Source organism: Equus quagga, chromosome 6 (genome assembly GCF_021613505.1).
Source record: "Equus quagga isolate Etosha38 chromosome 6, UCLA_HA_Equagga_1.0, whole genome shotgun sequence".
In the NCBI taxonomy this organism is placed as follows: Eukaryota; Metazoa; Chordata; class Mammalia; order Perissodactyla; family Equidae; genus Equus; species Equus quagga.
The window spans coordinates 131,155,283-131,182,197 of record NC_060272.1 but is presented as its reverse complement, the minus strand read 5'-3'; the positions used below and the strand labels follow the sequence as shown (position 1 = coordinate 131,182,197).

Sequence of the window (26,915 nt, the reverse complement as noted above, 5' to 3'; positions counted from 1 at the left end):
AATTATGTTTACCAGTTTATTAAAGGATATGATAAACGGTACAGATCAATAGCCAGATGAAGAGATACGTAGGGCAAGGTCTGGGAGGGTCCCGAGCACAGGAGCTTCTGTGCCCATGCAGTTGGGGTGTGTGACCCTCCCAGTGTGGATGCGTTCACCAACCTGGAAGCTCTCAGAACCCTGTACTTTTGAGATTTTTATGGAGGCTTCATCACATAGGCATGATCAGTTATTAACTTAACTGCTCTGGAGAATGGGAGGTAGAGCTGAAAATTCCAAGCTTCTAACTATGGCTTGGTCTTTCTGGTGACCAGCGCCCATCCAGGAGCCCACCCAGAGTCCCCTCATTAGAACAAAAGATGCTCCTAGTGCTCTTATCACTTAGGAAATTACAAGGGTTTTAGGAGCTCTGTGCCAGAAACCAGAGTCAGAGACCAATATCTATTTTCTATTCTCTCATACGCTTTTATTGTTGAGTGTTTATGTATCAGACACTGGATTTAGCACTTTATTTATATTATCCCAGTTAATCCTCACAAAAGCAAACATCTTTTCTAAGCCACTGCCATTTTTTGCCTGTTGAACTGCAGTAGCTACCTAAGTGATCTCTCAGATTCCTTCCATTTTAGCTTACCCCCTACAATCCATTCCCCACAGAACTGGCAAAGTGATCTTTAAAGATCATGTCCTTTCCCGTAAAATACTCCAATGACTTCCTGTTTCACTTTGAGTTAAAATCCAGGCACCCTTATATGACCCAATAGACCCTATGTAAGCTGGCCCCTACATTTCTCATACTGCTCTCCCTCTCACCTGTGGTGCTAGAGCCAAACTGGTCTTCTGTTGACTACTTGATCACGCCATGCTCATTTCCACATTAGGGCCAGTGTGCTTGCCTGGAATGCCCTTCTTCCTGATCTTTACATGAATGACTCCTTCATATTATTTCTGATTTCACCTCAAATGTCCCTTTCTGAATGAGGCTTTCTCTGATCATCCAGTGTGAAGTAGATCCTTCACCCTGCTTTATTTTTTTCATAGCACTTATCACTATCTGAAGTTTGTGTTGTTTATTTGATTGTTGATTATCTCCTCTCACTAGAATAATTGCGCCTTGAGGGCAATGACCTTATCTCTTTTGTTCACTGCTATGTCCTCAATGTCTAGAACAGGGCCTTGCTCATAAAAGGCCTTCGAAAACTATTTCTTGAGGCTTGGATGAAAGCTTCTTGTTGGAACTGTGACCATAGCTGTGTCCATAGCAATTCATTTGAGTAATAAAACCTTGTTTCGTTTTGTTGCCCAGGATCAGTGTGTCTGGGCATCAACAACTGGCAGAGTTTTCCTGAGCAATCAGATTGCCCTGATACAAAAGTTTCTACCACCTATGACTACATATGGTGTCAAATGCTTTTGCATAGTTTTAAAAACAGTGTAGGGATAATTATTCATTTATTCATTAAATAATTATCAAGTGTTTATTATTTCCAAACACTGTTCTAGATACTGGGGATAAAAAGATTAATAAGAAACGTTTCTTGACCACAAGAAGATCATATTCTAGTGGAGGAAATAGCCATACTCATACATAATCATTATAGAATGTAACTGCAATGACAGAGATAGGCAAAAGGTATGATACAAACAAAGAAAGGATATCCAACCACATGTAGAGAGATCAGAAAAGACCTCATTTGTGTTTTAAGCATTGAGTAAGAGACAGGTAAACTGAGGTTTGGTGAGAGTGGGAAGAGGCTATTTAAGAGCACAATGTGAATAAATGCACAGAAATAAAACAGTCTAAGAAGTTGACTCTCAACTGAAGAGAGAAATGGGCTAGACTATAGGCTTTGTAGGACTTGCTAAGGAGCTTGGCCTTTATCCTTTAGATAGGTGACAGGATCCCACTGAAGGATTTTAAATAAGGGAACAGCAGGGTCATAACTGTGCTTTCAAAAGGTTGATCTCTGAGCCAGCCCTGATGGTCTAGTGGTTAAAGTTCAGCGCTTGCCACTTTGGTAGCCCAGGTTCACTCCCCAGGTACAGAACCACACCACCTGTCTGTCAGGAGCCATGCTGTGGTGGCGGCTCACATAGAAGAGCTAGAACAACTTACAACTAGGATATACAACCATGTACTAGGGGTTTGGGGAGGGAAAAAAAAAAGGAAGATTGGCAACAGATGTTAGCTCAGGGCAAATCTTTCCCTGAAAAAAAAACACAAACCGTATGGCTCTGTAGTGTAAAGGATGGTTTGGAGGGGACAAAACTGGAGACAGAGCAGTTAAGAGACACGTGATGATCTAGGTGAAAGATACTGGGGCTGAAACACCAAGGCTGTGGTGGTAGGAATGAGGATAGCAGAGGGGAAATTTGACAAATATTTATGAGATTAAATTGACTAGACCTGTTGATTAGATTTGGGATTGAAGGAGAGGAAGGAGTCTACAATACTTCTCAGTTTAGCTCTGAGTGACTGAATGGATGGTACCATCACTCACTCCGTCCTACCCGCTCCAACCAAGGAACAGAAAGGTGGAGAGGCAGATTTTGTGGGGGGTAATGAGTTTGGGTATTGACAAGTAGTTCAGATGCTCAATCATGGGGACATTTTGATAGCGATCCCTGCATGTTTTTGCTGCAAGACATCTGTAAGATTGTCGATTTTGTTGTGAGGTGAACTAAAGTTACACTGGAATTCTGGAAGTACCCAGTTAATATTGCACAGTATCCAGGCCAAAAAGACTCTAGTTGAGATTTTGCCAGCAAGCAGTACTGTGTCTGTTGTAGTCTCTTAAGTTAGTTATCTACTTATGTTGAGATTTGATTGGTTAAAACTAGTGGTATAGAATCATGTAGCCAACATGTGGGTATCCAATCACTTTCTAACACAAATTCATATAGTTGTTTTTAATAAATTATCTATGCCGTGGTTTCTTCATTTGTAAAAAGGGAGGTGATGGTGATTGCCATGTGTCACAAAAAGTCTTGGAAGATTAATCAGGTAGCACAGTTGGTTACATATTAATAATTTAGATCCCAATGAGTAGAATTATTGTTTTAATTGTTCTTTGCTTTCTTAGTGTCACTCCTGTAGAAATAATTTTGGTGCCATTGTGGCAACAGTTCCCAAAAGGATGTAACATTGAGTAAAAGGTTATCATCTTAGTAATTTATAAAAACTGATTGTAATTGTTATTTTTCCAGTTAAACACGTGAGATATATTTTGTTGAAAGTATTTTATAGCCATAAAATAGCAAAAATCTTCAAATGACTTCTGCAGTTGCATTAGACCAAGCTTTTAAAAATAAAGTACTAAATTTAAACCCAACATTGGTTGCCACCTGTTCCTGGGAATTCTTTCAGAATTAAACCGCTATATTTAGAGAGTAATACTTGCACTGTTTTAAGATAACTGGGTTCAACAATTTTGTTATGTTTATTTTTAGGTGATTGCATCCATGCTTTTCACCAAACTTAGAAACTTAGTAGGCTCAGTGGGGCTCTTGAGAAGAATTGCAGTAATTGCAAAACGTTAGCTACTCAACCGTAGATAAACTTGAAACTTTTTTTTCAGTTACGAAAAGAAACAATCTCTCAAAAACTGCTTTTGGGTATAAGTCACATGGGTGGCATCCTGAAATCCGCAGGGAGAGTCAAGAATTCCGTAAGTATCATACAGCCTCATTCCTTTGCAGCTGTTTTAAGCAGTTGTCTAGTATCACCTGTCTTCTGTTGAGATCAGTAGTCTATAGATAGAATAATGCCTAGAGTTTGAAATAACTAATTCCCTTGTTGGAGGAAAAGAGTATATTATTCACCTTTTAATCTCCCACTGATAATACTGAATTTCTTGTGTTGTTAATTAGAGACCTTATGCCTAACATGGGGTGCAGAAACATTTTCTTGAAAATTGACTGAGAATGTTGGATTTGTATTATGTCTGTTTCTAACGGTAAAGTGGGCCCGTGACTATTGGTAATTCCTTAATAATCATTGTTATTAGTGGTTGTCTAGGGCTGGTTGGGCGGTTAGTATGTGAACATCCTAAAAGCCATTGAATTCGCTTTAAATGGGTGAATTATATCTCAATAAAGCTGTTACATGTATTTTTTAAAGTGGTCATTGTCACAGTTTAGGGGAACACAGATGAAGAAATATTTCTTGGAATCAGAAGCTATTTTAGTCCTTGTATTTTCATGCTACTTCTATAATAATAATAATAATAAGAGGGTATAATCTGCTGTAAGGCCTGCTGACCTTCCTATGTAGTCCCTTGCTTTCAGGAACAGCATTTTTTTACTTTCAGGAACAGGATTTTTTTTAAACTTGGAAATATGAATTCTGTAATAATTTTGAATATTTTTTTAAAAAGGCTATGAACACAGCTACTGTAAAAGTTACCCAAAGCCACATTTTTCTTTCCTCTTCACTGTATTCTTTGTGATAGAAATAAATACACCTTTGAGGAAGAATTGTTTAATTTCATAACCATTATAAAAATAACAGAAAGATTATTTGATACTTTGAAATCCATGTACAAGTGAGTCAGGCTGTTTTTCCTTTTTTTAAACAGGCAAGTTTATTTTATTTAAAATAAAGTAAGGATGAGGTTCCTAAGCATTTCAGTAAAATGAAATAGCCTTTGGTTTATGCATTATTAGGCTTATATTGAATTACTTTTTTTGTTTTTTAAAGATTTTATTTTTCCTTTTTCTCCCCAAAGCCCCCCGGTACGTAGTTGTACATTTTTAGTTGTGGGTCCTTCTAGTTGTGGCACGTGGGGCGCCATCTCAGCATGGTTTGATGAGTGGTGCCATGTCCATGTCCAGGATCCGAATCGGCGAAACCCTGGGCTGCCGAAGTGGAGCGCGCGGACTTAACCACTCAGCCACGGGGCTGGCCCCTGAATTATTTTTTAAAACTATGGTCATTATACCCACTTAGAATATGTTTGTTATGTCCTTCTAATTTATCCAGCTAAAGCTCTTGAGATTTTCATTCGTCGCCTGAAGAGTCTGAAAAACTATTCAGCATGTGCATTCTTGACAATTCTTAACCGCAGCACAAGTTTCTATAGAAAATTTCAATACATTTTTTTAATTTCTTCCATGGTTAATTTTGGTTTTGATGATTATGGAAGTGAATATTTTAGAGGAAGAGCTTTCCCTTTTAGATACTATTGTAACATCTAAAATTTAATAGTATGTGTTTTCTTTTTGGAGTGATAAATATGTTCTAAAATTGGATTGTGGTGAAGGTTGCACAACTCTATGAATATACCCAAAACTATTGAATTGTACTCTTTAAATGGGTGGGTTTTATGGTGTGCAAATTATATCTCAATAAAGTTGTTAAAATTTAATCATGTCGTAGAGATATTTGTTGACCCTTTTTTCCCTGTTTCCTCTTTGATAATTAAGTATTTGGGATGTCACATGAATTTGAGAAACTAAAAATAACTTGGAAGCTTTAAAACTTGGGTCATTTTTCCCCAGCTTTTCTGATTAATAAGGAACACATATACCTTAGCTTTAGGTTTTCTACTTTTTTATAGTGCTCAAAAACTTTTATTAGAAATATTGAATAGTCTTGACAATTATTCAAGCAGGCAACAATAGATTCTGATATTATCTTCAAGTTTTTTGAAATTGTAATACCTGCTCCTGGCTTCATGTTAGTTACTGAGTTGTCTCCCCCTAAAAGTAGAAGACAAAACTCTTTTAGCAAAAACATCCTATCTACCATTGGGATTGCTTCGATTTTTTTTGTGGAGAGTGCTTTTCCATTGACTCTATATGTGTATTTCACTAACTCCTTGTTTTTCTCAGGTTGACTTAAAAAAATTAGACTGATTTAGGCAATTTCTTCTTTTAGTAGCAGATGTCATGTAGGTCAGTGAAAAAAGGCCTATGAAAAGTAGTATGATCGTTTTAGCTTGTTTCCAAAGGCCTAAGACAGGAAAATCACACAAAGTGGATTTTCCACAAAGTGGGAAATCTCTTCAGCCTCCATATGTTATAACATAACATATAAAATAACAATGACACTATATAATTTTATTTTATGAGAAATTCTAGAAAATACAACTCATCTTTAGTGACAGAAAGCAGGTCAATGATGACCTGGGGCCAGGGGCGGAGGAGAGGATTGAATGCCAGAGGGCATTAGGAACTTTCAGAGGTGATTGATGGGACTGTCTGGATTGTATTTTGCTTGTTATGGTGGTTACGCTGGTATATATTTGTCAATACTCAAAGAATTGTACACTTAAAATGGATCTAGTTTATTATACATAAATTATATCTCAGTGAAGTTGATTAAAAGAAAATCAGTTAAGACCATACATACACATGACTTATATTTGTGTCAAGTGTTGATCTTTTGATATGTAGCATCATCTAATATCTCCACATTATATATGGTAATAAGGCATTATGTCAACTATTTATGTCAGTGAAGGCGAGAAAACTACTTACACAGTCATCATTGGTGAAACAGTTTTAAGTTAGTAGAAGCCCACACATAGTATAACTATTCGTTAGTATATTTTGCAAATATAATACATCTATTCTAGTATCTCTAATCCCTTACCTTTTGATTCTGTGTCATATATTCAGCTTTTCATCAATCAAATAATAGAAACTATCTTTTAATAGTGTTAAAAGTCTTTTATATGGCATGTCTGTCTGTTTCTAATAAGTCAACACTTCCTACATGCCAGGCCCAGTGATCCAGTGCTGAATAAGAGAGCATGGCCCCATCCTTATGGGGTACTTTACAGTTTTCAAATTAGTTTTACATAAATATCTTATTGCATCCTTTGAGAGAGGAAAGTGAAACTCAGAGCAACTAAGTGACTTTGCCCAAGATTACAGAGCTAAATGACTGAGAGTTATCTGATTCCGAGTTCAGTTTCAGGCAATACTTATGTGGGTAGAGTTACATAATTTAGGTAGATGAATGGAGAGTTTGAGGGAGCAAGATAAATAGTTGGATCTTATGCACATCCTGGAATGTGAATAAACTTCCTTGTGTATAAAGTTGCATGTATTTCCCCTTCCAGTTTCTTATCTTGGTGGCAGAGAAAATGAAGTTTGAATTTCTGCCAAATGGATTTCTTCCAAGACTCTATTTCTGATTGTTACCCCAACAGCTGAGACCTAGCAATTTCTGGGTTTGTTACAAAGGAGAACTCTGCATACTTGTGGCGTTGAATATGAGTGGGCCCTACATGTGAAAACCTGCCCATCTGGCTCCCATTGGATTTTGCTGATTTGCAAGGCATTTTCCTGGTGATGGCAGCTGTGAGAGATTCCATGCTGCAGCACAGATCTGCAGGGAGCCGCTCATCTGCTGAGCAGGGTAGATAGTGGGCCTCTTAGGGGACTAGCGATGGGGTTGTTTTCGCAGCTACTTCTGAAGGAGGCAGAATGGAATAGTGGAAAGAACATGGGACTAGCCATGAGAAGACCTAAGTTCCAATCTTAGAACTGTCACTTGAGGGTTGTGTTACCTTGGGCAACTCACTGATTCATTCCAATCTTTCTCTTCATAAGTAAAATGAGGGAGTGACGTGTAATACAGATAAATCTCAAAATCATTATGTTAAATGAAAGAAGCCAGATACAAAAGAGAATATATTGTATAATTCCATTTATATAAGCTTTCAAAAAATGCAAACTAACATATAATGACAGGAAGCAGGTCAATGTTTGCCTAGGGCCAGAAGCAGAGGGAAGGATGGAATGCAAAGAGACAAGGGCAATCTTTTGGGGCTAATGGAAATATTCTGTACTTTAATTGTGGTGGTGTTTTTACAGGTGTATACAACTGTCAAAACTCACGGAATTATACACTGTCGTGCACGTACACCCATAAAAGGGGATTCTGAGGCTGTTTCAGGGCTTATTAAGCTTATTGAAATAGATTTGGATTGTTTACCGTGGGTACAGGAGGGGAGAAGAGCAGCACAGATCTGTATTTGTGTTGTGTGTCTATAGTCTCTATATTTGCCCTCTTTGCTCTAGGTTCCCAGGAAAGTTATAGCTAATATATTAGGCATGCTTAAACACTAAACAAAATCAACAGTCATCAACCTTGACTTCTAAGTCTTCCTTTACCCATGTGTCATTTTTATCTGAATCTTTATGAACTAGTAATAGTAGAGGACATTTGAGATCAGACAAATTTCTTAAAATATTTGAAATACTTAATTTAGTAAAACTTTTAGTCCTATATTCCATTTGTCTGATTGTTGTGTTTCTTAGTGGTTATTATATCCTATCACCTTTATGTTGAGGAATTCCATTTACATCCGGATAGTCACAATGTGATAAAGGTTTCAGTGGTAAATTCTTAACTCCGGTATATAAGGTCAGGCACAAGAAATAAAATGGAAATGACCTGACACTCCCTACCCCCCTAATTCTCATCGTATATTCTGTTAATGATTGTAAATGCCTCAAAGTTCTTAATAAGTCCTTCCAGAAGCCACAACTAACTGTTTGGAGTTGACACGGATGTTGAAAATTGACCTGGAAAGAAAATAGTTGGCCCTCCGTGGCCAAGGGTTCCCCACCCACAAATTCCCCATCTGCGGATGCACCCAACCCCAGATTGAAAGGCCTATGATGGTTGCATCTGTACTAACATGTATAGACTTTGTTCTTGTCATTATTCCTTAAACAATAAGGTATAACAGCTATTTACAGAGCATTTACATTATATTAGGTATTATAAATAATCTAGAGATGATTTAAAGTATACGGGAGGATGTGTGTAGGTTATGGGCAAATACTACACCATTTTATAAGGGACTTCAGCATCCACAGATTTTGGTATGGGGGGGATCCTGGAACCAATTCCCCACGGATACTGAGGGATGTCTGATTCAGTAACTCAAATATTAAGTGAGTAGTGACCAATCTGGATTAAGCTACTTGTGGCTGTGTAGAGCTGTTCTTGATCTCCAAAGGGAAGAGAAGGGCCAGTGTGGTGTGCTTGTTCTTTCCCTAATACCCAGGCCCTCGCTGCGTAAGACTTACTGGGAATGTATAACCTTTGGCTGGATGTGGGACAATGGGTACCTGCTTCTAAAACAAAGACATATTTCTTGGAGGAAAGACAATTTTAGGTTTTGGCCAGGAAATATGCAAGGTGAACCTGTCGGAGACTAAGGTAATTGATTGAAACACATGGAATATATAAAAACCCATGAGTTAAAAGTGAATTTGAAAAAGAAAAGACACCCCCCTCCCCCCCCCAAAAAATGCAAAACCAAAACCCTATAAGAACTCACTGGACACCATCCAAAATAACTAGGGCACTACTCTTTACTCTGAAAATTGGAAATGAAAAGGAAACAATACCTTTATGTCTGCCTTCATGTAAAAACACTACTTTGGATAGTCAAATGGTCCTAGTTGTTGACAGGAAATTTCCACAAAGAATGATAGATTCAGAAAAATCACAATTTTGCAACCCGTAATGAAATAGTTGGGGCAGGTAGCAATCATCAGTGGGTGAAACCATTGGATTGACATTGATGAGAGAACTTTACAATGAAGGAATCAAGCTGCAATTTGCAGACATTTGTTTATGTTCCAATGTGATGTATTATGAAGCACATGGTAACACCTATGAAGTATTTTTGCCTGAAATATGTAACTTGATTCTAATATAGAGTTGCCAGATTAAGCCAAAACAACAACAGGACACCTAGTTAAATTTGAATTTTAGATGAACAGTGATTTTTTTTGGTATTAAGTAGGACCTATACTTGTAAGATACTTGGTTTCTGCAACAAGTCAATGGAATAGAAAGGAAAAAAGAAGGAATGGGGTACGGCCCTCTAAGAAAAAAAGACTTAAGAGACATAATAACCAAATGTGTGGACTGTGTTTGGATTCTGATTTGAACAAAAAGGTATTTTTGCAAAAAGAATTTTTAAAATATGTATTTAAAGATAAATCTTTTTAAAAGATAAATTTTTTAAACTTTTTATTTATTTATTTTTTTGGTGAGGAAGATTGTCCCTGAGCTAACGTCTATGCCAGTCTCCCTCTATTTTGTATGTGGGATGCCGCCACAGCATGGCTTGATGAGTGGTGTGTCGGTCCGCACCCAGGATCTGAACCTGCGAACCCTGGGCCTCTGAAGTGGAATGTGTAAACTTAACCACTACGCCACTGGGCTGGCCCCAGAAGATATTTTTGAGATAATTGGGGAAATTAGATTATGGACTGAGTATAAGATAGCAAAGAATTATTTTTAGTTTTATTAGTTATAAAAATGGCATTGTGGTTATATAATAAAATATCCATTAAAAAATTAATTTAGACGTGAAGTGACATAATGTCTGGGATTTACTTTTGAATATTTCAGCAAAGAAAGGATAGAGGAAGCAAGTGTGGCAAATTTTGATAATTGAAGAATCTAGGGTGGATAATCAGGCTTCTGGGTGCTGAGGAAAATCCTCTTAAAATGATCCTTTGCTCCCATCCTCTTCTACCTACTGAACAGTAAACCCAATAATACAAATTAGATAATAGATCAAGATTTTAAGAGTAATTTACATTGAAATTGTCAATTTAAAATGACCCACCAGTAGACAAACACTATCTTTACTTTAGGGGTTCACTCCAACAGGGTTTTTAAAATGGAATTCTGGTTTAACCAGATTAAATAAAATATTTTAGTAAAGCACCTAAGCATAGTGCCTAGCATAAAATAGAACTCAATAAATTTTAGTTTAATGAAATCATCAAAGTAGTATAACTGTGGACTATCTGCTGAGATAATAGGATTAGCCTTGTTATATAAAATGTTTCTTTGAACTATATGAAGTGTTCAGGGTGACGTTGGTAAAGACATTGTGTGTATTGGGCTGTTCTAGGTTCTAAGGACCGTGACATTATCTCCATTACCATGGGTGATGGAACTTGCAGAGAGGAAACTGAGAGAAAATAGCTCCATAGCTACATAAGCAGGCTTCCTGGAATCTTTTAATCATTTGCCTTGGGTAAAAAAGTAGAAATGATGGTACCTTTTGTCCTTTGTTTTGTCTAAGCAGATTCTGTTCATTCAATAAGTACTCGTTGAATACCTATCCAGCACAATGCTGGGCTGAGTGGGACTGTATTGCCTTTCTCTTTAAGAATTCACACTATAGTATAAGGCAGAGCCACCTTACATCATCTGTGGAACAAGTCTGGCAATAAGTTAAAAAGTTAAAAAATATATGAGTCTGTAATAAATGCCTATCAGTTTTACAATCAAAACGCTTTTGGAAAGAGAAATCACATCTCCCTGGGGTAATTTGTTTATTCAGCAAACATTATTTATATAATAGTGTGGATTGTTTCGTTTGTTTTTTGTGTGAGGAAGATTGTCGCTGAGCTAACACCTGTGCCACTCTTCCTCTGTTTTATGTGGGTTACTGGCACAGTGTGGCTTGACTAGTGGGGCAAGGTCCACACCCAGGCTCCAAACCTGCAAACCCTGGGCCACCGAAGCGGAGCATGTGAACTTAACCACTGTGTCACAGGGCTGGCCCCAAGTGTGTGTGGATTGTTTCTAATGGCTATAACAAACAGCATATGAAAATGCTTATGTTAAATAAGAAAATAGATTGCAATATAGTTACGAGTACAATGTTATATACAATGTACAAAAATGCATTAAAAAGGCTAGAGGGAAGAACCACGATAGTAGTAAGTAAGTTGTATCAGGTCAATTTGGGGAGATTGGGAGGGACAGAGGTGGAAATATATTTTTAAAATAAATAACATAGTCACGTAGTTTCAAAATTTTAAAGGCAACTGTTCTAGGTCCTGCTCTGGGTGATGGAGATGGCAGTGAAATAGAGATAACAATAGGAAAGGTAATAATAACTACCAGCATTTATTGGTACACAGGAGTCTCCTTTCCGTGCTTGCCTGCCACCAACCAGTTCCCTTCCACACAGAAACCAATATTATTACTTTCTTGTGTATCTTGCCATATTTATTTTATGCCTGATAAGCAAATATATAGATCTGTTATAGATCAACGATCTCTTTCTCTTTTACAAACAGTATCTTTACTGTACAAACTATTCTGTACCTTGCTTTAGTCACTGAACAATACATTGGAGAGCTTTCTTTTTCTTCAGTGGTATATTGAGAGTTTACTTATTCTTTGTACTTGCTTTGTAGTATTCCATTTAATGGATTACCATAATTTATTTAACCAGTCCCTATTCCATTTCTTTGCTATTACATAAAGTGCTGCAGTGAATAACTTTGTACCTATGTCATTTTGTGCTTGTAGACAGTATCTGTAGGATAAGTTCCTAGAAGCAGAATTGCTGGGTCGGTGCATTTGCATTTGTAATTGTGGTAGATACAGATCAATGGAGTACAATCAGATATAGATCAATGGAGTACAATCAGAATCACCTGAGGAACTTTTTCAGCGTTCTTATGTCTGTCTCTCCTAAAATCTGGGAGGTTTTTTTATTTTTTATTTTTCTGTGGATCTGGGATGGAATTCAGGTATCTTTATTTTTTAAAGTTCCGGGGCCAGCCCCGTGGCCAAGTGGTTAAGTCTACATGCACTGCTTCGGCGGCCCAGGGTTTCGCCAGTTCAAATCCCGGGCATGGACATGGCACTACTCATCAGGCCATGCTGAGGTGGCATCCCACATGCCACAACTGGAAGGACCCACATCTAAAAACACACAACTATGTACCAGGGGGCTTTGGGGAGAAAAAGGAAAAATTAAAAAAAAAAATCTAAAAAATAAAGTTCCTAGGGTGATTCTGATATTTACCCCAGAAGAAGAGAGGGGCTGCACCTTTGTAAAATGGAATGTGGTACAAAGCAGCATATCTAATTTAAAACAAAAGAACATGGACTAACTGTAGGGCTCAGAAAGGCACTGTGCTGCCAGTTTATGTAGAAGCATGCCGTTGGCTGCTTTAATCTGCATGTCCAGATAGATTCCTGCTGTCTCTGGCATCTTCCTCTCCCATAATGTTATGGGATATCTAAGCATTGTAAAATGAACGTTAGTCTTGCAGATACTGCTTAAGGGATGCAGTAGAGGCCATGATTATCAGAGTTGGATTGGGAAGTGTTTGGTATGTCACCTAGGGGGTGGGTGTGTGAAATACAGGATCTTGTACCACCTATGGAAATTGAGAAGACTGCATAGCATTTAACCTGTTCCCCTGGGTTAGGCTGAGCCAAATGGGGAATATAACTGCTTAGAAATAACTTAAAACACACCAAAACGTTGAATTATTCTGTTCTACGTTCTGGGCTAGGTGGTGAAGATAGTAATACAGAAATAACAATCACAGCGGTAATGCCTACCAGCACTTACTGGGCACGAAGTATGTACTGGGCATTATGCGGAGAGTTTTGCAGGTATTTTCTCATTGAATCCTAACCCTAGGAACTGTGGGGACTATTTCATCCTCATTTTACAGTTGAGAAAAGTGAGTTTGAGATGTTAAATAAGTAACTTGCTGAAGATCATACATTTATCTACTTCATAAAATTGTTTGGAGGTTAACAAAGTGCTTAGAACAGTGCCTGGTATGTGATAAGTGTTCAATACATGCTAGCTGCTATGATTATTACTGAAGCATGGAAGAAATACCAGTTATCCCTTACTAGGGCATACCTCATGGAAGAAAAATATGAACAGAGTTTTTCCTGGGAAAGATGGGTATTCCAGGTAGAAGAAACAGTAGTAAAGCGATTGGTGGCCTGGTTTAACTGCTGCGTAGGGTGCTTGGTGGTAAAATGATAAAAGAGTCTGAAAGATGAAAGAAATCTTCATGGGGGTGAGGGGGAGCTATTGTCTTGGAAGGGTGGGCATAACTCATTTTAGGAGGCAGAAGGAGTTGGGAACATTTCAGACAGACACAGCATTTAGAAAGGCATGGAAGGGGTGTTGCAGTTTTTCACTGCTGTGTAGTAAACTACCCTAAACCTTAGTGGCTTAAAACAATTACTGTTTTATTTGTTCACTGTTCTGTGAGTCAGATATTTGGGCTGGGCTGAGCTGGATAGTTGTGATCTCACCTGGGGTCATTCATGTGGCTGCAGTCGTCTGGTGGCCCCACTGGGGCTAAGAAGTCTGGGATGACTTCTCTCTTATGCCTGGCTTCCATGATGGCTGTTGGCTGGGCTTCTTCACACAGCAGCAGGAGAGTTCCAAGAGAACCATAGAAGCTGCCAGGCGCTCTTAAGGGCTAGGCATGGAAGTCGCATGTTGTCACTTCCACCACATCCTGATGGCCAAAATAAGTCACAAGGCCGGCCTAGATGCAAGGGGAGGAGAAATAGACTCCATCTCTTGATGGAAGGACCTGCGAAGAATTTGTGGCTTTTTTTATCTACAGCAAGTGGAAAAAGGCAAGATGAGTTTTGGATGTGCTACTTAGCCCTTTTGGCCTTTTCTTTAGCCTAAGTAGCATTTTCTCCAAGGTTAATTATACAAGGTCCTTTAATCATCTTTATTACCTAGCCCTGGCCTCTTTCTCTGTTTCTTCTAGAATAAAGGTAAAATATCAATTAAAATGAAAAACAGAAAAGCTTTACCAAGAACTAATTGAATTTTGAAAACTGAATTATAAAATAATTTTTTAAAAGAAAGTGTAGTTTATTTGCTTTTGAATAGTCTCATGAACTCAAACTTGATTAACAGTGGTATAGAGAACTCCTCAGGGTCCTAACTTTAATAATAGACCAGGATTATGTGTTATTACCACATCATTTGTTAGCATTTAATTAAATATCTTGGTGTTAAAATTTTTAAAGCATTTTAAGTGCAACCATTTAAAATCTTGACCATAGTATTAATTTCCTAGGTAGGTTCTTTTATTCACATTCTGTACAGGTAGACATCTACAACCACCCACCTTTTACAATGATCTGAAATCCTCAATTAGTAGATTCTGAATTAATGATATTTTTGTCTCTTTATTGAACTAATTTTTACCAGTAGTCAGCAGGTACAAATGTGATTTACTCTGAGTTATATTTGTTATAATCCTCTGTGGTTTTCTATTTAATTCTGTTTTCCATTCCGAAAGAGTTCTTAGCCTTTGTTCATTAATCATGGGAAACAGTTGTGCAACATGCCTTGACATTAACTTGAACATCTAAAATTAGTCCTGCCACAATCAGTGGTTGGGAACAAGGTTTCAGTCGTTTGTGGCATGTGTTAAGTAGATATTGCATGGTTGGAAGGAACTCCTTAGAAGTAAGTAAGTGTCTTGTGTTACATGTGTGTGCATATACCTATGTATATATACAATTGAAAGTCTCTCTTTATTAAGCAGATGAACAAATTACATCTCTTACTACAAATGCATCATAAGCATCTTTGTTTACGTATTATGCTGTTTAATCATTTAAGAAGAAAAATATATTGTTTGAAAACTTTAGAATGGATTTTTCTGCATGTTTGTTTTGTGATTTTCGTTTTTTAAAGGAATAAGTGTATTAGATACATTTCAAGTGAACGATTTTTTTCTCTTCAGAGTTTATAGAAACCTATTCACAAAAATGGCATCCTGGTTGTATGAATGTCTTTGTGAAGCTGAACTTGCACAGTATTATCCTCATTTTACTGCTCTTGGCCTTCAGAAAATAGATGAATTAGCCAAGGTTACCATGAAGGACTACTCCAAATTGGGAGTCCATGACATGAATGACTGCAAACGTCTCTTCCGACTTATCAGAATCATTCAGATGATGCAGGAAGAAGACAAAGCAGTCAGTGGCCCCGAGCATCCTCTCCAGACAAGCAGCCTGTACAGCAAGCCTCGGGAATCCAGATCTGGCCCTCGGAGACAACTGCAGTTTGATTCTCCTGCTGACAACAAAGACAGAACTACCAGCAACTATGGGTTTGAAATGTGCAATTTATCAGATTTTTCTGAAAATGAACAGAAGTTTAGTTACTTAAAGGTGCCGGAGCACATGCTACCAGATGATTTCCAGTACTGTACAGAAACCAGAATTCTGAATGCCACAGCTGCTGATTCCTGTGTGCAAACAGAAACTAACACTTCACTCTCTTCATCAAATCACTTTTCTCCAAGACTGGGGGTTTGTGATAGTCCCATTATTCAAAGAGTCTCTCATGTTTCAGGGTATAACTATGGAATCCCTGATTCTTGTATCAGGTAATAATTTATTTTTATTTATTTATTTATATATATATTTTCTTGCTGGGAAAGATTTGCCCTGAGCTAACATCTGTTGCCAGTCTTCCTCTCACTCTCTTTTTTTTCCCCTCTCCCCCAAATCCCAGTACATAATTGTATATTCTAATTGTAAATCCTTCTAGTTCTCCTATGTGGAACACCACCTCAGCATGGCTACTGACAGACAAGTAGTGTGGTTCCACACCCGAGAACCAAACCCAGACCCTCAAAGCAGAGCGTTATGGAACTTTAACCACTAGGCCATCAGAGCTGGCTCTAACCCCCCTCCACCCAACCCCGCCAAGAGAGAGTAACCTCAGGCAAGGGCAGGCCTATGCATGGACAGAGGGGGCAACTACTCTTTATTTACAGAAAATGATAGTGAACAGTTTCTGCATCAATAATAGAAATACCTTGATGGGGAAAATTAATGAGGCATTGGGACTTTCCAGATGGGAGAAGGATGATACTGTTCACATACATCGAGGAGCTGCTACTCGCCAGGATCTGCTATTATTCCTGCAGTAGATCTATTTCTATTATTTATTATAGTGTAACATGATACGTCTAGTGCACTCATGAAGGTAAAATAGTTAACTAGCCTTTTGCAGTGGAAAAAAAATTTACATAATCCACAGGATTTTTTTTTAAGGCTGTCAGATTCACTTCAACCAACCAGGAAATATAAAGCTTAGTTAAAAACAAAAAGCATGTAGTTGAATTAAGTAGGTATTTGGAACAGTTAGTTTACCTGTACACATTGAAGTATGGTCCTGATTTTTAGTGCTTTCTACAATTCTAGCCCTGGAAGAATAGATGATTTTGGTGACTGCAAAAAAGTAAGACACTTTTGATGGAGTTTAGAGTTTGAGAGTCAGGATAACAATAAGTTATTTTCACCTAGTGCTTCAAATTAGAGTTTGAAGTATCGAGTAATCCCTAATACTAACATTAGTATAATAGAAAATATGTTCTTTTAAAAATAACTGTTCGTTGTTTTGTTATTTTAGAAGTTATAGATGGTAAGTTATGGAGAAACAAAATATATTCTTAAGCCACATTTTTTTTTTTTTTTAAGATTTTATTTTTTCCTTTTTCTCCCCAAAGCCCCCCCAGTACATAGTTGTATATTCTTTGTTGTGGGTCCTTCTAGTTGTGGCATGTGGGACGCCGCCTCAGCGTGGCCTGATGAGCAGTGCCATGTCCGTGCCCAGGATTCGAACCAACGAAACACTGGGCCGCCTGCAGCGGAGCGCGCGAACTTAACCACTTGGCCACAGGGCCAGCCCCAAGCCACATTTTTTTTAAAGGCTTAAAACAAGGTATTTACGTCTAGTCTTATTTTGGCCAACGTTTCAGATAATGTCATAACCAACCAGTTCTTTTATTCCAAAAAAATAGAAGATCCAATTTTAAAGGTAAAAATATCATTAGTATTTGAAATACATAAGTGAAATTTTTTTTAAGGTTTTTCTTTTCCTCTTTCTCCCTAAAGCCCCCGGGTACATAGTTGTGCATTTTTAGTTGTGGGTCCTTCTAGCTGTGGTGTGTGGGACACTGCCTCAGCATGGCTTGATGAGCAGTGCCATGTCAGTGCCCAGGATCCAAACTGGCGAAACCCTGGGCCACCGAAGTGTAGCACGTGAACTTAACCACTCAGCCACGGGGCCGACCCCTACATGAGTGAATTTTGTACTGTTTCTGAAAATTTTTTATTTATTTATTTTTTGAGGAAGATTACCCCTGAGCTAACGTCTGCCACCAATCCTCCTCCTTTTGCTGAGGAAGACTGGCCCTCAGCTAACATCTGTGCCCATCTTCCTCTACTTTCTATGTGGGACACCCACCACAGCATGGCTTGCCAAGCTGTGTGTAGGTCCATAACTTGGATCCTAACCAGTGAAGCCCAGGCCCCCGAAGCAGAATGTGCGGACTTAACCGCTGTGCCACTGGTCTGGCCCCTGAAAATTTTTTTTTTTAGCTTGGTTTAGTGGAGCACAGAACCTATAGTACTGTTTTCTTCTTTTAATTGTGAGAGGGCTAGATTGTTCCATGACCATCAAAGCCAGGATTGTTCCTGTCCTCTTGGTTAGCTCAGTGGTGAAAGAACAAATATCTTTTTGAATAGTATGGTCTTTTATTGAACAACACATAAAAATCTAAATTGGAATTATTTATATATAGAATCAAGATACCACTTTGCATTTTTATTTGGACAGAATGGATATTTTAGTTTAAATATTGCTATTTCGTTTATTGGCAAATACTAAGTACCACTTCTGCTAGGCCCTATTCTAGCTATAAAGATAATTAGGATATCTGGAGACTCTTAGGGAACAATGTGATGGGAAAGACAGACAGACAACCATGTGGTGAGGTAAGTGCTCTTATAGAGGTTTATACGTGACAAACCCAGAGCAAAAGCTGTTCAATTGAGCTTTCTCACTTTTTATATCATTATTATCTCACCCTTCCCATTCTTTATTGTATTAGAGAAATGGAGGTAAGGAAGTACATTTTCCCCAGTAATCCTCAATATTGTCTTCTCACCCAAACCCTAAGTAGGAATCAGGCTTTCAGAAACCTGAGAAACTCCCTCACCAACTTAAGGCTTGCTGTTAGGGAGTCATCCTATCCAAAGGGCATTCTCTTTGAATGCTTCAAGTCAGGTAAGTTCAAAGTAAATTGCCAGCCTCAGAATTTTAATAGAAGTCTAAGGCATTTAGACAACTGGTTGCCCTGACTTATTTAACATCTTGAATAGACCTAACTCCAGCTGTCTTAACTCTTTGCATGTCAGACAGATAGAGTTTATTTCTTCTAGAGAAGATTGGGCATTAAAACTAAAGCCTTTTAGGAGAAGAACATTCATTCCTTCTTGCCCCTTGAACTTGCAAACTGCAGTCCTTTGTCCATATGACGTATCCTACTGTCCCTGGTCAATTTTGAAAAGGACATTTTCTGTCCTCTTTGATTAGCTTTATACGATTAGGTTATTAATACTCATCAACAACTAGAGATTTTGACACAAGGCCCATGTTAAAATGATACATTAAAAATTTGTTTTTTCTTGTAAAAAATTGAACATATGCAATAAAAGAGACTAGAACAATGAACCCCTCTATGCCCATCAACCACTTTAAATGATTGTCAAGATTTTGCCACACTCAAAAATCGTACATTTTTAAAAGTCTGCTATATGTAAGTTAAAAAACAAAACATGCTTTCAAAGCCTTGAGCAGTCCTTTACACATTACATTAGGGATTTTATTTGCTACTTTTTACAAATTTAGATCCTGGCAAAAAATAATTTTCCAGTCAGTTGGAGGGCTCAGAAAATTGGAATTGATATGAAACAATTATATAGTGAAATATTCTGTGTAAAATCTATTATTAAAGGCTTTATAGGGGCTATTAATCAATTCTAAAGTGTAAAGGAAAGGAATAATTTGTCTTGCTAAGACATTCGTAGCTTATAGACCAAAGGCATTAATCCTGGTAAAATACCTACTTGTAAGAATCCTGTTTTCTTTTCACCTAGCTTAAGAGGAATTTCAGTATAGGGAGGTGGTCAGTTCTTAGATGTATACGTATATACTACCATTAGGCTCAGCAAACAAACCTGATGAATTTTATATTCCTAACCCAAGGAATATTGCCTCAAATATTCTGTATGTTAAGGTTGATGAGTTCGCTGAAATCAGAGCCAGAGAAGAAATGCATCTGAATAGAAGAGTGAATTAGTGGTGAACAGCACCAGTCATAAAATTGTCCTGGGAAGAAGGAATACAGGATTGTGTTCTAACAAACAAATATGTATCAGGGTGAGCAAAAAGAGGAAGTAAGAGAACAAGACAAAGGGAGGGACAGAATATGCCTGGAAAGAACAAGGGGAAAGTACATTGAAACCTACCACCTAATTCAAGGTATTTAGTAAACCCAGGTAGGATTTAAAAAAACAATTAGATTAGTCAAGAAAACAGTAAATGTACAAGAATAACTGGATGGAAAGGAAGCCAAGATACGAGGGTTTGGGTCTTGTAAAGGCCTTTGGAGGGGTGGTGGTAGCATATTAGGTGAGATTTTGAGGATTAACCAGCCTGTTTTGGGGACATAAGGAAAGCGCATATGTCATCCATCATGAGAAGGCTTTTGGAAGACCACACCTAGAAGCCAAACACACAAGTCTTGGAACTAAAGCAACTCTGAGGGGTTTTGGGTTTATTTTTATTTGTTGGCAGAACAAAGGGTGGAGTAGGGAGGAAGATAGAAATAATTGGGAGGATTTAGCTAGTAAAAGAACCTTTTCAGTGTCAACACTTTAATGTGTAACTTTATATTTCACCTAATAGATAACAAAGTGTACTGATACTTTGACCTCCTAAGTAGCTTTATTCCATTATTAAAAATTAAAGCCCACTTATAAACATATATCAGGCAGAACACCTCAGAGAAAGAAAATCCTTGGACTGAAATGGAGAAAATCAGAGTTTGTGTTCGAAAACGCCCTCTAGGCGTGAGGGAGGTACGTCGTGGAGAAATTAATATTATTACTGTAGAAGACAAAGAAACTCTACTTGTTCATGAGAAGAAAGAAGCTGTTGACCTCACACAATATATTCTGCAGGTATGGTGCTTTCCTTTTGTATTCGGAACTAATATCGAATGTATCAGTTTTTTGCTTTTTGTTTGATTGGCAACATACAAATTCTGAAATCCATTTCTGGTTTGGGTGTTGGCATTCATTCCTGATATGACATTGCATTAAATCATTGGTACCCTGGGCCTTCATTTTTAAAAAAATCTAGTGCAACGGGAGATACCGAAACATAATTCCTCCACTCTAATGCAGTAGAGTTGCAGCATACATTCACTTAACACGCTTTACATGAATTTAATTATAGATACTCAGCCGAAAAGGGGAATGAGGGGATAAAAAGAATTTAATGAATTGGTGGTAGACGGAACCAGTCACTGAGCATATGTCCCAGAGTGACTGAGATGGTCACACAGTCCGTCTCAATTCTCACCTGTCTCTCACAGGATAAACTTCTTGCTCTGCTCAGTGTGAGTCAGGGGTTTAATGATGAAGGATATATTTTTAAGCAACAAGGCCCCAGATTACCAGCCAAGTGCTTATTTTTATTCTTACATGTCTGGGTTTAGACTTAATTTGGTGGAGATTGGGCTCTTGAGCAGTCCACTTTGTCCAGGGTAGATTGCAGTGGGTAAATATAACCCTAGGATATGTTTTCACGTCTAACATATGAAGTTTAAATAAAACACTCATTGCTTGGACACATAAAAATTGTTCACTCCCTGCCGAAATGATCACAAGAGTCCAAGGAGAAAGGGTTTAGTACTGAAAGGAACTTATTTGAAGCTGATAGGTACCCTTGCAATAACTTCAGTCTCACATGGGAGCAGCAAATTCCATAGATGTAAGATACTGTCATTTAGTATCACATTTAAAATTGTGAAGCGATTATGAATAATCTAAAACGGGATAATCCACCAGATATTAAGATATGGGAATTCAGAGTTTCTCTTACTCTGAATTTGCCTCCCTAAATGTTCATACTGTGTTCATTCTATCCTCTCTCTCTCTCTCGTTTTCTTGCCTCAAAACCCAGTAGAGACTAGTAGAGAGAAAAAAAAGTGGTGAATTAATCTCGTGTGCTAGAAATTCACCTTAGTCAGCTGAGATCTTACTCTGCTAGAATAAATCCTTTAACACTGAAGTCAAATTGTTAACACTTTCCCCCCTTTTTATGCTTGAATTGTTCTTCTTTTTCTTTAGTTACCGAAGTAGGGTTTCACAGTGACATTTGAAGTAATTCGCTGAGTCTTTCTATGGACATTAAATTACTAAGCCACTGTATAACCAACCCAATCACTTGAACAGCCTTATTGATTGCTGATCAATGCACAATCTATTAGGCCTAGGTGGGAGGTATTTATTTTGAAGATGGTCCAAATGACCAATTAGTTGTAATGCTATCTAGTTCTGTGGCTACTTATAGCCATAGTAATAGCCCCATCTAATCACCATCTACCCAAGACTGCATTAATGATGCTTCTGTCACAGTAATGCCCTCAAGGAGGCATCATCTTATCTTTTGTCTTTTTCCATTATCTCAAAACACAATAACTTCACTTCTTTGTCATTACCATTGGTCAATACTTATTGAATACCCATAGTTTCCAGAGCACTTTCTCTGCTGTTTGAACTTTGGACCTTTGCTCTCATAGGTCAAAGTCCTTACCTATCAATGCTGTGCTATAAAAGTGGTGGGCGAGCTTCCCCCGCCCGCCCCCACCCCCACTTTTTCTTTCCTTAAGTAAGAAGAAGAAAAGAGAGGTTCACAGTAAAGCAGAGCAAATAAATATTGATCCTAGATTCTTTGGGTTTTATTTTTAAACTTATTCAGGAATTCAAACAATAGGTTTTTGTGTCCGTTTAATTATCTTCTTTTGTTACTTAGTATATATGATCATATACATAGCTGTGTGCTGTCTTGCTTACCGTTAAATTTTATATTAACATAATAAATGAAAAAACAAGGAAACAAATCTGTATATGTTTCATTACAGTTTCTTAAATAAGTAAAAAATATAGAGAGAAAAGATGGGAATGAAATATATCAAAAAGTCAACAGTGGCTATCTCTGGGTAGTAAGATTTATAGATAATTTGATTTTCTTCTCTATTGTTTTTGAAATATTCTACAATCTGCTGTGTAACTTTTATATAAAAAGTAAAAACTTTTGAATAGATTTACCTATTTCAAAATCAAAAGGTACAAAAAGGTATGCAATGAAAAGTATCTCTAATCTCATTTCTTCCTTGAAGGCAACCACTGTTATGTGTTCTAAGTATATCTTCCCAGAGATATTCTATAAATACAGATTACTTTTATAATCAGAAAAAAACTTATTTAAAAAATAATCTATGAAACTTTGATCATATCAAGGCTAAAGTGAGTGTTAGTCCAACCTCATTGATAAAGTGTAATCAAATGAAAGGATGTGTGATGCAGAGGACTTTATGAATTGTAATAATCATCATGTATGTTCACATGTCTTTCATGAAAGACACTTAGAAAACGACTGAAAAAATCAATACCTAAATCCTATTGGAAGAAAACATACTAATTCCTTCAGTCAATAAGTGCTTTCTACTCTAGAGCTAAAGTTATTCATGAGCACTTACAGAAGGAGAGGAAGAATAACCATATACTCAGTGAAATAAAAGAAAACCAAAAAAATGTATTCCCACATTTACTTCTGTTTACTTTTTCTTATTTTCCTGAAATTGCCAAATATATATATTTTTTTACTTTTGATGTCATACTTAACTATGAAAACCTGCAGTAATATTTGAGCAATGAATGGATTTGTCTCATTGCTGAAAGACCAGTTATGAGTTAGATATAAATCATGTTCATTAAAGCCAGATTTTAGAAATATATTTTACTCCTTATTACTACCATTTTCAAGCTTAATCAAAAGTTTAATGAACCCCCAGTGTACCTATCACCCAGCTTCAACAGTTATAAACATTTTATGATTCTTAAAATCATATCACATTTTTCAAAGCACCAGAGGTTCACAGATCTCTTTGTCTTGCTGCACGGATTCATTATTTTTCTCACCTACTAACTTTTGGAATTTTGTTTTGTTTTGTTTTTGGTGAGGAAGATTGGCCCCGAGCCAATGCCTGTTGCCAATCTTCCTCTTTTTGCTTGGGGAAGATTGTCGCTGAGCTAACATCTGTGCCAATCTTCCTCTATTTTGTGTGGGATGCCGGCACAGCATGGCTTGATGAGCGGTGCTAGGTCCGCACCCAGGATCCAAACCTGCAAACTCCAGGCCACCAAAGCAAAGCATTACTATGCCATCAGGCTGGCCCCTGGAGATTTTTTTTAAAGTGATAAATTTGACTTTGTGGCCTTAATTTTCTTCTCAGATGACCTAACAAGTTTCCATTCTAATATAATGGTACAGGAAACAGAATTGAACCTGGGGTAGAGTACCCCACAATAAATTGACCCAAGTCTATTTTTCTGGATTTGCCCATACAGTTTTTCCTTAACTGGGTATTTAGAGCAGACCCAAAAGGTAGCAGAAGATAGGACCTCATTTCTCATTCAGTGTGTATGGACTCAATGGCCCTCAGCCATTATGATGCTACAGTCAGGCTTAAAATTACTAGGGTTTCTACTCAGATACAGTTGGGCTGCCAACACGTAAGCCTCTAAATTATGCAGACAATATGGCTGCTGAACTAATGCTTTCTAGAGCCAGTTTAATGGGGTCTCCTATATCTCCTCTTCTAGATTACAATGGTTTTTCATTTGGGGGTCATCTTGGACTCCTTTCTCTCCCCAGCTCCCCACATCCAGTCATTTGCCAAATTTCTCATGTGTCCATCTCCTCTTTATTTCCGTCGTCATCATCTAATTTAGACCTTTCTTACCTCACCACTGAAGTACTAGTTTCCCTGTTCCCAGTCCATTCACAGTGTGAAGCCAGATTAATCTTCCAGTAAAATGGCTCAGATCATCCCTCTCCTTTGCGAAGTTTTTATTGTCTTCCCACTGTTGACTGAATTAAATATGAGCCTTCCACCCCCTGCCTTAAGGCTGGTGTTCCAAGACCCCTACGACATAGTCCTCACTCATTATTCTAGCCTTCTCTTTTACTTTTTTACCTACCAAGAACCTGTATTTCAACCACATTGAACTCTCCCTGTTCTCTAAACATTCCGTGTGCTTTCCTGCTTTGACTCTTTGCTCGTGTTTCTCCCGTGCCTGGAATATCTTCCCTGCCTCCATCTCTACCTCTCAAATTCCTCTTCTTTCCCGTGGTCCGTTCTCAGTACAGTCTTCCATACTGTCTGTCCCAGTCAGAGGGCATATGTTCTTCAAGTTTTTTCCACCTTATAGTCATTGGTATATTTGTCTGGATTAACATCTGTAGATGGTGGGATGGGGTAATGGTAGGGTAAAAACGTCTGTATCTGTGGGCCCCTTGAAGTACCTACTGCAATATACGTGCTACCAGCTGAGCAATGAATGTTTACAGAATAAAAAGTTAAGCTATGTAACCTATAGAATGGATATCTTCCCCCAGAATTCCCCCAAAATTTCAAATATGCTGGCCCTAGCTGGGCTATGAGGAAAATCATAGAATTCAGTTCCTCTCCTGACCTGAGGAGGATTGGCTCACTCTTGTACTCATCAGTTTACTTCACTTAAGTGAGAACAAAAATTGTGTGCCTTAGTTTTTACGTTATAAGAACATGTCTACAGGGGCCACCTGGTGGCGTAGTGGTTAAGTTCACACACTCCGCTTCGGTGGCCCAGGGGTCACAGGCCTGGATCCCAGACTCGGACCTACACACTGCTTATCACCCCACGCTGTGGCAGGCGTCCTACATATAAAATAGAGGAAGATGGGCACAGATGTTAGCTCAGGGCTAATCTTCCTCACCAAAAACAAAACATGTCTACAGAGATCTCAAGTAAAAGAAGGCCCTGTCATTTGAGAGCTGTTGATTACTTGTTTAATCTCTGTTTGTGATGGTCAGTTACTCTTAGTTAAAAATGTCTTATGCCTTTATCATGTGTTAACTAGAATAGTGGTAAAGAAAATCCAGAAAATGTCTCTTTCTATAAAAACCAAATTTCTTTTTCAGCATGTTTTTTATTTCGATGAAGTCTTTGGTGAGGCGTGCACCAATCGGGATGTCTACATGAAGACTACTCACCCACTCATTCAGCATATTTTCACTGGGTATGGTAGGAATTATTTGCTTCTCTTGGTGTTTACTTTCTATCTTCCATAAATCATATTTCTTTATAAATGTCACTTGTGCTTTTCAATTCTTTTTTTTTTTGAAGTTTGGCACCTGAGCTAACAACTGTTGCCAATCTTCTTCTTTTTCATTTGTTTTTTTTCTTTTTCTCCCCAAATCCCCCCAGTACATAGTTGTGTATTTTAGTTGTGGATCCTTCTAGTTGTGGTATGTGGGACACTGCCTCAACATGGCCTGATGAGTGGTGCCATATCTGTGCCCAGGATCTGAACCAGTGAAACCCTGGGCCGCCAAAGTGGAGTGTGCAAACTTAACCACTTGGCCATGGGGCCAGCCCTCAATTCTTTTGAATTAAACGTGGATTTTTGTTTTAATCTAATGAATTTAAATCAGACTCTTCTGAAAAATTCAGTGTCTCTATTTACAGGATTTACCAAGCATTTGGAAATTTTCAGCAGAATTTCCTTTACACTCATGATATTGATTCTCTGTGCTTAGCAGACAAATATAAGCTGACAACAATATAATTTCATCAAAGTCCTCAGAATAAAAAAGTTTAAGTGGTTGTAGCTAGTCTGAACTTTTAATAATCGGAATTGTGTATTCTAGCTATAGTTGCGTTAATTTTTTCGTTGGAGTAGGATAAATAAGTGACTATCACTTTATCTACTTTTTTGAAATGTATTTTTAAAATTTTGAAATAATTATTCACACTTAGTAAACATTGAATGGGGCAGACAAGGTACTAGAGGCTTCTGTTGTATATTTAAAATGTAGGCACGCACAGATAGAAAATGCTGAACAGCCTTCTAGAGTTACTGATTCCAGAGTATTTTCACTTTTATTTTTTTAAATAACTTTTATAATTTTTAAAAATTGAGGTGTAA

General features: G+C 37.7%; 1 protein-coding gene across 3 annotated transcripts in view; it reads left to right on the top strand.

Moving 5' to 3' along the window:
- The window catches only part of KIF24 (kinesin family member 24), a 60,887-nt gene that overhangs the window by 2,337 nt on the left and 31,635 nt on the right, over positions 1–26,915 (top strand). The window contains exons 2-5 of one of the 3 annotated variants that reach the window (XM_046664382.1): positions 3,579–3,668; positions 15,541–16,188; positions 20,647–20,836; positions 25,909–26,006. In XM_046664382.1, the coding sequence (XP_046520338.1) occupies positions 15,566–16,188; positions 20,647–20,836; positions 25,909–26,006 (911 nt within the window). In that variant the 5' untranslated portion in view covers positions 3,579–3,668; positions 15,541–15,565. Of the gene's footprint in view, positions 1–3,528; positions 3,669–15,540; positions 16,189–20,646; positions 20,837–25,908; positions 26,007–26,915 lie in introns of those variants that run through there. The other 2 variants (XM_046664383.1, XM_046664384.1) reach the window with 2 other exon arrangements.